The sequence below is a fragment of the Astatotilapia calliptera genome, chromosome 23 (assembly GCF_964374335.1).
Source record: "Astatotilapia calliptera chromosome 23, fAstCal68.1, whole genome shotgun sequence".
NCBI lineage: Eukaryota > Metazoa > Chordata > Actinopteri > Cichliformes > Cichlidae > Astatotilapia > Astatotilapia calliptera.
Genome location: NC_137443.1, coordinates 23,220,828 through 23,238,254, shown reverse-complemented (window position 1 = coordinate 23,238,254; position 17,427 = coordinate 23,220,828). Strand labels below are relative to the sequence as shown.

Sequence of the window (17,427 nt, the reverse complement as noted above, 5' to 3'; positions counted from 1 at the left end):
TGGCCATGTCATTAGTTTTTCTTCTTTTATACCCTTTCTTGCCAGCCACGCTGTGGAGTACTTGGACGCGTGTGATGGAGCATTGTCCTGCATGAAAATCATGTTTTTCTTGAAGGATGCAGACTTCTTCCTGTACCACTGCTTGAAGAAGGTGTCTTCCAGAAACTGGCAGTAGGACTGGGAGTTGAGCTTGACTCCATCCTCAACCCGAAAAGGCCCCACAAGCTCATCTTTGATGATACCAGCCCAAACCAGTACTCCACCTCCACCTTGCTGGCGTCTGAGTCGGACTGGAGCTCTCTGCCCTTTACCAATCCAGCCACGGGCCCATCCATCTGGCCCATCAAGACTCACTCTCATTTCATCAGTCCATAAAACCTTAGAAAAACCAGTCTTGAGATATTTCTTGGCCCAGTCTTGATGTTTCAGCTTGTGTGTCTTGTTCAGTGGTGGTCGCCTTTCAGCCTTTCTTACCTTGGCCATGTCTCTGAGTATTGCACACCTTGTGCTTTTGGGCACTCCAGTGATGTTGCAGCTCTGAAATATGGTCAAACTGGTGGCAAGTGGCATCTTGGCAGCTGCACGCTTGACTTTTCTCAGTTCATGAGCAGTTATTTTGCGCCTTGGTTTTTCCACACGCTTCTTGCGACCCTGTTGACTATTTTGAATGAAACGCTTGATTGTTCGATGATCACGCTTCAGAAGCTTTGCAATTTTGAGACTGCTGCATCCCTCTGCAAGATATCTCACTATTTTTGACTTTTCTGAGCCTGTCAAGTCCTTCTTTTGACCCATTTTGCCAAAGGAAAGGACGTTGCCTAATAATTATGCACACCTGATATAGGGTGTTGATGTCATTAGACCACACCCCTTCTCATTACAGAGATGCACATCACCTAATATGCTTAATTGGTAGTAGGCTTTTGAGCCTATACAGCTTGGAGTAAGACAACATGCATGAAGAGGATGATGTGGACAAAATACTCATTTGCCTAATAATTCTGCACTCCCTGTATAAACTTTATCAAAAAGCAAAGTGATCTGTTAGGGTGACACGGTATCATGAGGTTTCTAAGATAAGATTGGCCCTGATTATTCAAGAGTCTAGTGAGTAAAAGTGAGTCAGAAAAAAAAATATTCACCAGCTGGATGTCGAGTGGTTGCTAGAGTTACAAGGTGAAACTGGTTGCAAAGAGGATGATGCTGCAGCGAAAACCACCTTGCAGTTGCTGGTTCCTAGCAGATTGTAATGGTTGCCCATAGTTTGCATGGAAGACATGTCTACACACATTCACCAACTAGTTGCTGACCTGCAGTGAAACCTGAAAAAGTGTGACACACACTGGAAACAGGAAATCATCATCTTCAATGTATAAGTAGTGCATCGCCACTGCAACCAACACTTATCACTAACGTTTGGCATCTTTCATGCAAACCGTGGGTGAATGCAGCAATATGATAGCAACCAAAGCAATCAGTGTGGCACTGTATACGTCTCTGCAGCCAATTTTTTCTCCAGAAAGTGGTTATGTCAGTAGCCACCCTCTAGCAATCGCTTACCAACCAGTCATGGAATACACCTTTTTATTTAACCAGGTTACTAGGGTGTCATTAATTGGTCGCTATGCCTAGTGACTGGACCATGCACTCTGTGGGACTGTTGATTGGGACCTAAACCGCTGCAACCTCTCTTGCCTCTGAATTTGAACTTTGCTGCTATTAAAAAAAAGACTGTTAGCACTCTAAAAGGCAGTATTTGACAACCAGTATGGTGACACATAAAGCTCCTTATTTCTAATTAGCTGTAGATCACATTAAAAACTCTACTGTGACTGCAGTCTTTAATACTTCATATAAACCCACTTGTAGATTTGGAAGCCTCTTGGGTAAGTAACTTCCCAGTCTCTGATGTGCTGAGCTTGGTGCATGCTAGCAGGGAGTGATGAGTCAGTCTGTTTATGCTGGGTGATCTTGACAGATCAATGCCATCATTGCCAGAGTTGCTATCAGGCCTGTTGACTTATGACTAATAGATCGACTGCTGCAGACTCCCTTAGAAGAGGGATTTAGAAAATTTTGCATACACTAGTGTCGGGGAGGGTTCAAACAGGCTTTTCTTTGGCTTTATATGGTATTATGGTGTAAAGCCATTGTTGCTCTCTGGGAGTTCTTTCAGGTGTGCAGGTAACTCAGTTAGCCACGGTCAGCTAACACTGACCTATAAAGTACAATGTGTCAGCCAGTGGAAGTGAATCCAAACATCAAAGAACAGGGCACTGGGAAGCAGGCTTACTGCCCTGGGGTACTATTACCACTCCATTAGAGATCATTTTGCCCTCCTTCCAGACATGCCACAGCCAATAATGGAGACAACCCTGAAGCCTCTTGGGTATTCCTGTCAAAGAACTTGGAAAAGAAAGGGGAAAAAACTACACTAATAAAACTGAGCACAGTCCCAGCGACTTCTGTGTGCAAAAAGAGAAAAAAGTATGGGAAATAAGATGTGAAAAGAAGAAAAAATTAAAGCCAGACGTGTCGTCCTGTTGTGTGCAGACATACAGCAGGATGACAGCAGGTTTGACTGAGGTTCTTTTGGCCCGGCTGCCTTTTCTCCAAGTGCCAGCACAAGTAAGAGCCCTCAGGAATGTGCTGCAAAATGATTTCCAAACTGACTTTGCATGAAAGTTCATATGTAAGAAACGTGTGGATTTACGGGTTGCATTACATTACATAATTCTGAAGTGTTTTTTGTTTTCAAAAAGGAATGCTGGTGCTTTGGTCTTTCAACACTCCAAAAAGAGGGATAAAGATGAAAGAAAAAAAAAAGCAAAACTTTATTTCACAAGCAGACTGAAGGGCTCTCTTGCTTTGCAGATCCACGACTGCAGCATTTTCTGGGGTACCAAAGCAGCGTTTGAAGCTGGGAGATATGTTTTAATCATTTGCCGCCTTAATGATGACACTGGATTCATTATTAATGGGCCCCATCCCTCTACTCTCCCTCTTCCTCATAACAGTCCAGAGTGTGAGTGGGTATTAGCATTAGCCGCTTTTGCTCTATTTGATCTTTCAGTAATTACACCACTTTTTGGAGATCACACCACAAGCTTTATGTTAAATAAAGAGGCCTTGGAAGTTTTTTTTTTCTATACAAATTCCAAACACAATTATCATGGTTGCTTTTTTACCCCAATATTTATTTAATTTTTTTATTCCATAACAGGGAAAACAGGAATGCTGCTGGAAACTGGAAGCAAAATGGAAAAGAGCGCCTAACATTTATTGTCTACAAACATATCTCTCTGAATTGCCAGTTTGGGATATGAAGAAGAGGTGGGAAAAGTTACAAATGGAGGCAAGCGTGGAGGAATAAAAGGCAACAAGAGTCAGTTGTCTTAATATGAGCTACAGGATTCCTCTTTTTAGGTGTATGCTTTTTAAAAAGAATAAACAGAGGATGTAATAGCTTTGATGTGCAGGATCTTTGTACTCTCCACTGCAGGGATTTACTGTATAGATCAAATCCAGCTTTTATTATACTTCTAAAACTTAAGAAGAGGAAGTTTGCTCATTCTCAGTAGCTGAGAAATGCGCAGCTTACACAGAGGCTTTTTTTGCATGTCTGATTCTTATTCATTTTAAATATGCAAAACCTTACTGGTTTTATATTAATGCGATGTACACATAACCTATGTTCCTGGCATCATTGCTGCCATCATGCACAAGGTATTCACTGTCATCAGTGAAGTGCTGCACCAGGTTATGTTAACAGTTCGTTACATACAGATGTTTTAATAGACACTGTGGCATCACCATTAACCACATCGGTGTTTAAGTGTTATTTTGCAATGAGCGGGGATAAAGCCTAGAAATTAGATGGCAACCCACTGGTAGATACTTTGGGTGAGAGAGGTATCTTCAACAACCATTTAGTAACTGGTTGTTGAAGGAAGGTGGCTGTCATCAGTGATCTCCTGGCAAACATACTCTTCTTTGACTGGCTGAAGGTTTCTGGCAGTTGCTAAGAGTACCTGGAGGTTATGCAGTACTGACTTTATGTACCCAACCAGGGCAGATTCTGCAAACACCTACCAACTACTTGCTGAGCAGCAATGAAACTTGAAAAGGTTTCCACAGACTGGAAACGGAGACCTTCACTTTCACCTTAAAAGTCAATATGTCACAACATTTACTGTGAAGGTGTAGGTTCTTTGTCAGTGTCAAACTTTTTCAAGATTTACTAACACTAGGCTAGTAGTTGGTGTTTACAGACAAGGACTTCTAAAAGTTGGGTGACTGTGGCAGTCTGGTAGTCACAAAACCAATCACAAGGAAGAAGTGACTGGTGGTTGCTGGTGGCAACTGAACTGAATCAAGATGATAAGGAGAGGAAAAGGATCAAAAGGGGAAGTAAACTGCAAGGACAAAAAGTGCATGAAATAAAACAGGAAGCAACTGAAAGCGAGACAAGACAGAAGTTAAGGAGACAAACAGGAAGACAGAAACATGAACACAACAAAAAGACAAGGAGAAGAAAGAGTAAAAGAAACCACTTTTATAAACAGAGGGTGAAAGTAAAAAGTGATTTACAAAAAAAATATAAGCGGCAGGTACATGGGATGCAAACTTCTTTACGGCTGGAAAACGTGGTTCTTACATCTTTGTGTTCTCCAGGAGAGAAACTATATCTCACAGTATCCACTGTTGTCACTACTGGAGGGTCAAAGAATGGATACCAATGAATATCTTTATTAGCATCAGACGTTTGGGGATCAGGATGCATTCAACTGATACTGGAGTGATCTGGTGATCATTCGCTCACAAATCTCCTCCAACACGAAGAAAAATCACCATCTGCTCAGCTGATCTAGCCAAGCTGAGCGACTGTGAAAATGATAAACAACTTAGAATCCCCGTGACCTGGTAAATCAATAGTCATGCTCTAAAAATGAAGATGCATATGGGGTTAATTATAATCAAGTCTGTTAATCAATTCATCTCAGCAGTAACTGCTGTTGGTAATTTGGCCTAAATGCATTCAAAATGCCCACAAAAATGCTGCAATTAGCGAGACAGCAGCAGTAAATTATTAGTTTTAAATTAGGGGATCCTTGGGATGCTGCCAGGTTGTGAAAACATAGCAGTGTCACTATTCCCCCCAGTGAGCCTGAATGAAAGTGGGCGATAAAAGAAGAGAGGTTGTCAGAATAAACGAACAGGGGGATGGCAAAAACTGGTGCTTTGCTTTCTGCACACGGGCAAAGGGGGCATTGCTGCCAGATGGGAAGTTGGAGTCGGAGCTCTCTTTGGGGCATGCTGAGCCATTTGGCTCGCATCCAAATGGGCAATTTCACAGGGTAGGGGGGGAGGAATAGAGGGGGGGAATAAGCTCGAAAACAAAGCAAAAGTTAAGCAAAGAAAGAGGCGGAAACTGGATCTGAAAACCATTTCACACGCAGCACTTCATCAGCTCGGGTGCTTACGATACCCACTGCTGCGCCGTATGGGGTAATTAGCACTGCTATGTGTAGCGAGCCGTGGTGTATGTATGCACACAGCTCTCGTGGCTTCCTATGGGTGTTATATACTGGCTCAGAAAGAGCTTGAGGACCACAGGGTGAAGCTGAACAAGTCACTATCAGAGGAGTCACTTTAACACAGATTACTCTATATCCTCGCTGCCATGAAGACTGCACAACTGTATGCATACTGACTCCGCAGCCAAATTGAATTTCATGCTTTCTGCGGACACCTACTGTGTACTAAATCCACAGAGGGATAAAGTAGCCGAAAAGCTGTTGTTTAATGTATTGTGTGCAGCGAGAAATGCTGAATATATTCTTCCTTGGCCACGCATACATCCCTTGTAGATATGGCGGACGCAGTGGTGGGATAGAAAATGAATTACAAATGAGTACATTACATCATACATGAATCTAAGCAAATGTGCATGTTATCTTCCTCGTCGTTAAGGAAAGGAGAATAATCTGCTGGCCTAATTGTCAGCTTAACAGAGAGAGAGAGAGATACTGTACTTCCCATTCTTCCCAGGGAGAGGTGTGGAGGGAATCAAGAGGAACTGCACTGATCTATATGCATCTGGCTTAATTGCGGCACCGGGGTGTGTTGGGATCAGGCGGTATGGACTAAAGTCTAGCATTGTGAAGCGCCCATCCTGATTATGTGCTGAAACGGGGCACGGGAGGAGTGCCAGGCAGACAGGCAGGAAACCCAAAGTAAATTCTGCCTCTGCGGCTCGACGCAATCTCCAAACGCTTCGAGAAAAATGTTAAAAAAAGAAAAGGGGAGAGAGAAATTTGGAGATGTGCATTATGCATTGTGGGCATAAATAATGCAGGGAGAAACTTCTTGCACTCGGAAAGGATCCTACACTTTCTCTTCCACCGTCAACAGCCCGATAGTTGCACAAAAACTACTGGACTTACCGTCATTCGATAACATGGAACGACGCAGAAATGCTGGACAGTAATTGCATCATTGTCTCGTTCCTGGCTTCTTATGAAGCACACTGATCACGCAATCGTTTCACTTCAGGGGAAACAAAACACCTTAGAGAACAGGTGGACCTGCTTGAGCTGTTTCTTGTGAGAGAAAAAAAGGTGGGGGGGGAGGACTTAATCAAAACACAAGCTGGCCAATGAGATGACATTTCCTGTTCACCTTGCGTGTGATCCTTTCAGTCCATGTTATTTGCAGCACAGGAACTGAAAAGAGCAATGTGTTGCCCATCATGAGTCATTCAGGGATAAAGGTGCTCTTAGGCCTCGCTCTCTTTGTAGGGGTGGTCGAAATGGAAGGCGTCCTACCGGTTTACTGGCTTAGGATGTCAGCGTGTCCTCTCTCAGGAGTCCTTTATCACAGCGTTCCAACTCCATAAAACACTGCATATTAAACTAAATCTGTCAGGTGTTCAATATGGACCACTGTTTGGTCATCAATCATAAAAATAAATAAATAAATAAATAAACACCACTGCAAAGTCAACGGCATAAGAGCCAACTATAAATTTCTGCCAAACAACCTCCTGAACACCAGCGGTGATGTATGGGCTTCTAACATTTTACTGCTCCTGCTGAACCTTCTTTCAAAGACGTAACAAAAATACTTCAACACACGTGACTTCTGTTTTACACCAAGCTTAATTTGCTTCGTCTGTGAGACGTCGGACAAAGAAATTGCCTGAAGCAAGAGTGCAGGATAGATGCAGGATAAATTACAATGCCCACAGGAAAGAGGAATAAAGTAGGCAGATCGATGCCAGAGAAGAAACCTCAGGCAAAATACAATAAAGTGGGATATAGCAGAAGCGTCTCAGTGGCTTGGCCAGTTTGTTATCCTTCCCTTTTTGTATGTTTTGGCATTCTCCTCTGCAAGAAAACAAAAAGGAAACCCCAAACCCTAAATGTGCTACAATAAACCGTATGCTCAATGATCTTCTATTATTAATTCATTTGATTCAATTCTAACAAATTACTTCTGATACCTTGGTTTGAAAAACAATCGTCAGTCACTGGCAGATCCTCATGCATTTGTCTTTGTCCTTTGGCTGTGCTTTAGAGGACATACGTGTTGGATGTGATTTTTCCCATTGGCCATGGTATAACACTCGAGAAGATTTAGCTCCATCCGTGTTGGAAGAACAAGAATTTCATCTTGTTTTGCCGAAGTAAAGGAATCCAACAAATTTCTTCCAGAATCCAACAAGATTAAAGACAAAGCAGAAGCTGTCTACAGACTCAAAACGGCTTCGTGATCCGTCCTTTGCGGTCTTGTCTACAAGCAGTTAACAGGCATTTCCCATTTACTAAACTATAAAATGAACGAGATGGACTGATACTGTATAATACAGAGCATGAGGAGACTTAGACAAACACAGGCAGTTCTTAACTGACATTTTTCATTTCCAAGCAATTTTATATTCTTTCCTTCAGTTGCTCAATCTTTCTGATGTGGTAAAGGACAGCCTCCCCGGGTGTGCGCTTACAATGCCCATCCCAGGTCCAGAGTTGTTTCCTTTCAGTTCCCATCACTGCCTTTTTACCTTCATTGCCCTTTCTGACAGCAGGAACGCCTTTCTTCTGCCAGATAGAGATTCATGTTTCATGCAGAACGAAATGAATGACACCCTTTTTCATTTTCTTTTGATATAGTTTCCTTACACCTCGTTTTTGGGTGTGCACAAGTCTCGAGCCACTCCTTTTTGTGTTTTGTGTGGAAAATGGGAAATAGTTGGAGACATTTATTGAAACATTTAATTACAGTATACAAGGCAAAAACAGAGTTTGTACAATTCTAACAACCATGATATTTAATATTTGGTGTGACCACCTTTATTCTTCAGCACAGTCTGAACTCTCTTAGGCAGCCTTCTTTAAGTCGTCTTCAGGAATAGTTCTCCAGGCTTCTTGAAGGACATTCAAAGCTCTTCTTTGGATGTTTCTGCTTTTTGTTCTGTTCTCTGTCAACATGATCCCACACTGCTCTGTTCTGCACCCAGATTCATTGCAATTTCTGACATAATGTCAACATGTGACACAAGTTGCCTGTTTTTATTGATTGCAGGGCACCAGTTGAGTTGCCTTTCCCCCACTTCATATAAAGGAAAAATACTGATAATAGCGACTATATTGTGAAATAACACTTATTTGATATTTTGATATGTTAAAATAAAAACTGGCTGAATGGCTGTTTAAGACGTCCTGAAATATGACACCATCTTATCCAGTCTTGGCCATCGCCTTCATTTCTTGGAACACTCTGTTTTCCTTCCTGACCTTCTCTCTGTGTACCATCTTCCCTGCAGTTCCCAAAAGTACAGCGTCAAATTATGCTGTAAAAGAGAACACATGACCCCCCCAGACTCTACTGCTTCTCCTAAGATCACATGTGACAGTTGTCCGTCAGCCAGCGTTCTTCCTGAGACATCTTGTGTTTCTTTCTGGAAGGGATGGCAATGCTGGAGCCAAGCTGGCAGATAAAGGTAACATCTGACTCCTCGACATGCAGGGAAAAACTAACCTTTTAGCAGCCGCACTGCCATTAAATCTGTGAACATCACATGACTAATAGAAATAATGAGAAAATTGAGTGGCAGGGATGTAATTCGGTAAGACAGTGAAGCAGTTGCAGGAAAAACACGATTTCAAAGCTTGTAATACAACATAGTCCTTGCTTCTGTTATTCTGAGTGCAGTTGGAAGGTCGCTCTACCACTGGGTCACATCAAAATGGCAAAGATTAGCTGATGCAGAGGTCGCGACTCAAAGACCTTATGCACAAATAAATTTAGCGCAGACAAAAAGCTACCCTTTCCAAATACAATCCACTTTAGCTTATCCACGCTGACATAACAAAAACAAGCGGGTGAAAAAAAGGGGAGCAACTGTTGCATAAAACATGGCACAATCACTTCCAAAAACTTACTACATGAAAGAAGCCCATTTTGGAGTGTGTAAACAAAATGTAATTGACAGGAAAATAGGACTTTTCACAGACATTTGATCTCTCTATATGGCAACACTGAAGATTAATTTGCCAGCACGGCAGATACGTAACTTCAAAAGTCGAACTCCGATTTGTGACTTAATTAAAAAGGCCCTATTAAAGCTGTATATGTGGGTGTTAAAAACAAGTCAAACCAAAGCATTCGTAGTGCCGAAAACGGCAACATGTTTTATAGGGCGCTGGGAAATATATGCATAATTCACAAAAAAGATGCTATTTATTTTATGAGGGAGTTTAAATTGCTAAGCATTTCACTTTTTTAAGAGTGAATTATCATAACTAAAATGATGAAAATATATTTATTTTGGTTGGGTTATTTATTTATTTATGAATTATTTTGCCTTATTTGTCCTCTAAGATAAGATAAGTGAGAAACGTGAAGAGGTTTTCACATGAACATACTGGTTATTGAGCGTATTGTTCAAAATACATTTCACTCATGACATAACTCTGACCTGTGAGGTTACGTAATCCCAGCTGCCTTAGTCCGTACAGACCGTCCCGTCTGTAGTTCAGGAAGATGGCCAGAGCGTACCGACCCTCGTAAAGTTTGGTGCCTCGGATGATCCGCAGGTTCTCCAGTGGCAGGTAGTCGAACTGATTAAGTGCCACCAGCACATAACCGGTCACTTCTTTGATAGACTGTATGGGAAGGAAAAAAATTATAATTTTAAATGATTGAAAATGGAAGAACAATCGAATCAAATTAGCCAACATTAGCCTTTGTGTTAATCATAATCACGAATATTCTTAACTTTAACCAGTTGTTATAGATGTATAACCATATTTTCACCATAGCTAGGATATTTAACAACTGATTTATTCAGTTTTCAGGACCAGCTTCCAGTTTGAATTTAACCTTGCTAGTACCAGGCTGGATATCTTAGAGATGGCCCTGGTCAACAGCAATACTGAGGTAGGCAGGTGTGAGAAGTATCGCCCACACCATTACACCACCACCACCAGCCTGAACCGTTCAGGCAGGATGGATTAATGCTTTAATGTTGTTTATGCCAAATTCTGACCCCACCATTTGAGTTTTGCAGCATTATTTGCAAATCATCAGAGCAGGCGAGCCTGTCTCAGTCTCCTGTTTCTAGCTGACAAGAGCAGCAACTACTGTGATCTTCTGTTGCTGGAGCCCATCTTGGTTGTAATAAGTGGTTATTCCAGTTACTGTTGGGTCTCTATCAGCTCAAAGTAGACAGAGAATTCTCTTCTGACTAGGCTGACAGCATGTGTGTCTGTATGAGGGACTGAACATCCTTTTTAATCCTTGTCTGAGGTTCCACATCTTGGTACAATGTCCCACATTCTAGTTGATTCTGCAGGACATGCAAGTTTGGCATTTACCTAATGCATACTTATTTGTTTAATCACAGTCAGAAGAAGATTAGCCTGTAACCTGAACATTACAAGATACCAAAAAGTCCCATCTTTTGCATATTTTGTTGAATGTTATGGAAACTACCACGAAGAAAATGAATCGGCAGTAGATACAGAGAAACAGTTTGTCTCTTTTATTCAAGTTATTTTTTTGTATTTCTGAAATACTCAGACCAACAACAACAACTATGTCATGTTGAAAACACCTTAATCAGATTTCTTCCTCAGTGTTATGGTCAGTTTGGCCTTCAACAGGTCATCTTGATCACGTCTACATGCCTTAACATACTGAGTTGCTTTTATGTGATCGGCCGATTAGATGTTTGCTTTAGCTTAACACAGTAGCCAGTGAGCATAGTTGCCAAGACCAAATTAGGGAGTAATCCAACTGGTTTTGAAGAATCATCCAATGTGACAATTGATTGGATACCAATAAATAAATGACGCCCAAGTCCATAACTTCAGATTTAAACCCCCACTGTTGTACGACTGGTTGTTAAAATGTAAATGGCCTGCATTTGTATAGCGCTTTACTTAGTCCCTAAGGACCCCAAAGTGCTTTACACTACATTCAGTCATTCACCCATTCACACACACATTCACACACTGGTGGTGGCCAAGGTGGTGGCAAGCTACATTGTAGCCACAGCTGCCCTGGGGCGCACTGACAGAGGCGCGGCTGCCGGACACTGGCGCCACTGGGCCCTCTGGCCCTCTGTAAGTGAATGGAAACTTACATTTTTACCTCCAATTCCTCTCTTCCAACGCCTGCTAGCTCTGTCGACTATAGTCAAAGCTGTATTGCATTCCTCTCATTTTCTGTGCAGAGAGCATGTTATTTGCATTTTGAAATGTCAACCACATAAAAAATTTTGATGTACAGACCACAATGATTAAAATGTCAGCTTAGTTGCAGACTGATTGCACTTCTCTGATTATATTTCCTCAACTGTTCTTTTAGGGTTGGGAATCTGCAGTCGCACATCGCATTCATAGACCCAATAAGCAATCATATCTTTATATTCTTTATATTCTTCTTATTCAAATATAAATGGTATCGGTTTGATTTATTTTCACAGGCTTCAGCAGTATATGCTGTTGAAGAAACTACAAAAAAAAGAAAAATAATCTGCCCGAGAGGGACTCATAAAATGTGAAAATAGAGAGCTTCAGCATGCTGAGTGCCTTGCTGAAGAGCATGGAAGACCTCAACCATCTGCCTCATTGTGCATCAATTGACCTTCTCAAAAGTCACAAAAAATCACACTGATTACCACTGCGTTATTCACTTGTCGGGGGAAATTTATTCATCTGCCAAGTTAGGCATAAGGATGGGGCCAAGGCAGGCTCTTTGAATTTTGGAGTATTTTTCTTTTTTATGAATTCTCCACAAAAGCGTTTGTCCTCAACCCTGGGTCATCACTAAACAAATTAAGAAAAATAACTGAAAACTTGGGGTTAAATGTCAACAGTAGACTAGCACTTTATTGACACATCAACAGAAAAAGTCCTCATAAGAAGAAAACTGAGAAAACTGGCAGCCACATCAATCAGACAGACACCAAATTGCCACTTCATATCAAGTATTATTACCAGATATGCAGCTTTATCTGTGTATGCGCATGTGTGTGTGTATCTACGAGACAGCTTATTCCCTTGATGCTAAAAATCCATCGCTGTGGCAGTGCATCAGTTATGTGAGTGACTCAAACAGCAGTGCAGGCTTCCTTATACTCACAGACAGAGAGAAAGAAAGATAATCACAAACATAATGTAGACACAACAGCTGCTAAATGGTGCACTAACACATTTTACCAACCACCACTGACAAGCTAATTGGAACCCACTACTTCTTAAAAGTGCGAGTGTGCACGTCTTTTTGTGAGTATTATCCTCTTGTTCTCCTTAGTTAAAAAACGGGATCAATTTTCCACAGATTCCAGTTTACTTGTACCGATGCCCCTTGCCTCAATACCATTGGTCAACAGCACTTGCTAAAGTTAGCTTATAAACAAGTCCATGTAAGGGTTAAAACAGATGGGTGTAGCTTTTGGGTATTAAAAGCCTGTGGCTGCACAATGACTTTTAATGGCATAGAAATCAAAGCGAGAATGCCCTTCGGCGTCCTTACTGTGTCTGGACACAGCTTCCAGGCATGAAAACTGAACCAAACACTGAAGTGCCTTAGACCTGCAACCTCACTGCAATACGTTATTATCCATTATCCATCCATCTTCTTCCATTTATTTAATTCTGGGTCATGGGGGGGGGCTATCCCAGGTGTGATAGGGCGAGGTGCAGGGTCGCACAGCTAACACAGAGAGACAGATAACCATTTGCACTCACATTGACACCTATGGGCAAATTAGAATCACTAATTAACCTAACACACACTAATTGCATGTCTTTGGGCTGTGAAAGGAAGCCACAGCAGCCAGAGAGAACATTCAAACTCCACGCAAAAAGGCCCTGACCTTTGAACTCAAGATCTTGCTTTGAGGCAACAGTGTTAATCTACTTTCAAACAATTCTGTCTCTACTTTGTCAGCTATATTTAACTAATAACTGCCAGATTTCAGTAATGGAACAGTGAAATTAGAGTAAAGTATAAAGTAGAATTGCAAAAAACATCCACCCATCCATTCTCTTTCGCTTATCCTTTTTCAGGGTGGGAAGGAGGCTGGAGCCTATCTCAGCTGTCTTAGGGCAAGAGGCAGGGTACACCCTGGACAGGTCACCAGTCTGGGCTAACACAAAGACACAGACAACCATTCGCACTCCCATTCACACCTATGGGCAATTTAGAGTTACCAATTAACCTAGCCCCACTAACTGCATGTCTCTGAACTGTGGGAGGAAGCCGGAGTACCCTGAGAGAACCCACGCAAACACGGCGAGAACATGCAAACTCCACACAGAAAGACCCCGGACTGATGGGCGGTAGGACAGACTACACTTGCAGCAGGATTGCACAGGTCACCTGGATAGGAGAAACCTGCTTCCAATCACAGTCAGACAGTCTGTACTGAACAGAGAATACAATTCAACCCTGGTTACATGCCAGTTTAAAAATAAGGTTTCAAGCTTTGCTGTTAAATTGCTGTTATGCAACAACTACTTCACCATTTATAAAAGAATTTCTGAATTTTCATCCATTACTTCACCTTCTCCTGCTTATCTAGTTCAGGGTGATAGTGGAGCTAGAACTGATCTTAGCTTTCATAAGGCAAAAGGCAGCAGTCTCTTGCAGGAGTTTCTGTTTATGTAGATGACAGGAGATTTCCAACTGACAGTAACAAATTTGCAGTTTATCACAATTCGTTTCTCAATTATCAAAGACAGGCCGCATGTAATCGCCAGCTTGACCCCAATCAACTATGAACTGACAGCAGACTGACTATCACCGTCTACTTTGCACATAAAAGTTTCTTTGAAGACGGCAGTTGACAGTGAGTGGCTGCAGTTCTTATCCCCATCCTCAAAGTAACCATTTAAAAAGCAACAAGATGAAAGGTTAATTGTGCACGGTTACAATAATTTTGGTTGCGTCATGGTCTCCAAGTTCTCTCTAGTGCGACTGTCGTGTTAACGACAGCTAGCTTGCTGTGTTTTGCCCAAAGCTATCTTACAAACTGCCTAGGTTGCTGACTGCAGTCACCAAATGTCTGAATACCAATAAGAGCATTAGATGATAGAAATTGGTTATGTCAACATGTGTTTCTTTAGTGTACGGGGCATCAATGTCGCTACACAAATGTGCCTTCTGGAGAGAGTTGCTGTGCACCTCCTCGATTAAGATAAGTTAAGGATTTAATACAGGCACAGGCCTTTCACGTTCTCTGATTTGGTTTATATTTGAGTCTTGCATTTGAACTGAAAGCAGCAATTATTTCAACTTGTAGCCGAGGTGAGCCCTTTGAATTTTTGACCGTCTTTATTTTAATTCACCAGAAAAGCCTCTGTGTTCAGCCCTGGAAATGAATTCATGGCATTCGTTTGCCTTCATGTCCTGCAGAAATCTTCATTAAATAGTAAACTCTCATTTAAAGGCATTTGAAATATCCAGCGACAGGGCAGCTACTGAGACATCCTAATGACCAGAGACAGGCCAATAATGATGTGGATGATTGGTTGGGAGGGGAGGGAGGAAATGAGTAATGTGAGGTTTGATTGGCTGCTGACCCCCGGGGGACATTAGCAGAGAGTGACAGCTAGGACGCAGCGCACTGGGTGGCTGCGTTTCACGATAATAGCAGGTAACTGAGATTAGCTTCTTTTTATATTGAGTGCTAAGCAAACGCTATGCACCTGCCAGGTTGGCCTATTATAACACTAACACAATAGGAAGGAAACAGACACTGGAGGTGCTTATTAGCAAGATTACAATGTGTCAATCACCTGAAAAGAGACAGAACAACATAATAAAAGAGCAGTAGAATCCATTTCAGTGTAGGCTTTGATTAGCATACTTATTAGAAGAAAGAGCTTCTATTGTGAGTTACTCCACTGCCTGTCAAAAACCCCTCAGTGAAATCATTTTCTCTCAAATATGTGTTGCTATATTTTTTGCAAACTGTTTGTTAGAAAGTTGTGCAACTTTATGCAACTCTGTGCCACTTGTGACTCAGCCTTTAAAGACAAAGAGCTCAGGAAAGGCTTTCTTCTCCGAGTGCCTTTGGTTGACGTGGCCCCGCTCGGCTGGAAGCCACGCCGTTTCATCACTTTGACCCCTCCGTGACCTCATGTTTACAGCCTGAGGGCCGGAGTGCTACGCGAGCTCGCCCCTTCTACCGTCAACTCCGCCGTAACCCTCCAGGTGCCTGCCAGGGGCATCGCGGGCTGCTCCGCAACCCCGACCCAGCTGTAGGCATGCACTCGGCTGCTGGCAGACTCCACAGTGCCTCCACTGTGCCCCCTTCTCCCTGCCAGCCTCCGGGAGCCACTGGCAAAACCAAAGAAAAACTGTTTCCCTGTTGCTTGGCAACCGAGGGAAAGCCTTCCAGCAGGAGCAAAGGAAACGAAGAGGGAGAGAGGAGCGGAAGAAAAGGGAAAAAAAAAACAAGACTTAGAAAGGATTTTTTTTTGTTGTAATGTACCCAATTAAATGAAAGGATTACTTTGCTCTTTCTCAGTAATTTTGTTTGACACTATTTAATTTCCTTCTGTTGCCATAAATAGTTTTTTTTGGGTTTTGTTTTTCCTGAACGCTTTCTCGATCAATATGTATCTGCATTCCTCAGTGCTGAAGGAGGAGGAGGAGGAAGGGAGGGAAGGAGGGAGGTCCGGGGGGAAGTAAACGCAAGCACCTGCATTTCCCCTCCTGCCGCATCAACTGTGCTCTGTCTCAGAAACGCAAACACAGAAGCTGGAGGATGCTACTCGGAGTAGCTGCCCACCGCTGCCTTGTAGGCGTTGTGTGCTCCGATTTAACAAGGTGGACAGTGGGCACCAAAACTGATGCCTTTTTTCCCCCTTCCTTGTATTTTCTTGAAAAAAAAATAAAAAAAAATACACTTAACAAGGTGAGTGGGAGGGCTAATTTGTACCAGCAAGGTGCATGAACCCTCGTTGACACACACACACACCTTAATCCTCCCCTACAATGACTTGAGCCGGCCACTGAAAGAGCCATTGAAGCAGGTCAAAAAAGGGGAAAGAAGAAGGGCTCTAAAATCTTTGCACAGCGCGGGTCATTATTTTAGATGGTATCTTTTGATTCGTGCCTGAAGTCTGATGGATCAGAGTGTTTTTCCAGTTCTAAGCGCCACAAAGGCTTTGTGCAAAACGTCCTCTCTGCCCCGCACGCAAACACACAAATCTGAATGCACGCACGGGCCTCGCGTATGCCAATAACCCCCGCCTACGCGTGAAAAAGAAACATCGCCGAGAGGCACAGACAAGACCGAGTCGACACGGGTCAACTACCCATGATGCATTGCAAGTTTAACGTTTCCTCTAGCGCTTTCTGCCATCAATCGCAGGCAATTAGCGGCCTAGTGTGGAGCGCTCAGTCAAACAGAATCTCATGCGCTCCCGACAGGCTTGTTTCTTCTCTTCTTTTGCTCTACCTCCGGTTAAAATGTGAATTTCACATGTTGCTAAATTGCACTTTGTAGCTTCAGGATACACGGCACCCAGTCCAAAGCAGACAAGCCAAAAAAGTGCTTTATTTACTCCCCACAACATAATCATGATAGAAGGTGCCCGTGCTGTCTTGGAAACCGAGGCTGTGTGGTGGAGTTGCTGAGCTCAGGCACCTGCAAGCCCTCCAGATATGTGGGAATGTTTTTGTAAGGCACAGACATGCAGATATTCAGTTCGGATGGTGCAATAGAGTAACTCTGATTTGGAAGGAGGAGTATTTGTAGGAAATGAGTAAACAGTTTTGTCATTTGAGAAATCGAGACCTTCCAGGCTGGCGCGCACGCTCAACTGTATCATTTTACATTTTAGCAACAGTTAGTAAGAAGGTGAATGCCATCAAGCGACTATGAGCTACATGGCATTCAGAGCTCGC

General features: G+C 42.5%; 1 protein-coding gene across 1 annotated transcript in view; it reads right to left on the bottom strand.

The window, feature by feature from the left end:
- Positions 1-17,427, bottom strand: part of LOC113016400 (receptor tyrosine-protein kinase erbB-4) — a 366,846-nt gene that overhangs the window by 140,436 nt on the left and 208,983 nt on the right. Inside the window, exon 3 of the mRNA XM_026159217.2 lies at positions 9,980-10,166. Coding sequence (XP_026015002.1) covers positions 9,980-10,166 — 187 coding nt within the window. The remainder of the gene's footprint in view (positions 1-9,979; positions 10,167-17,427) is intronic.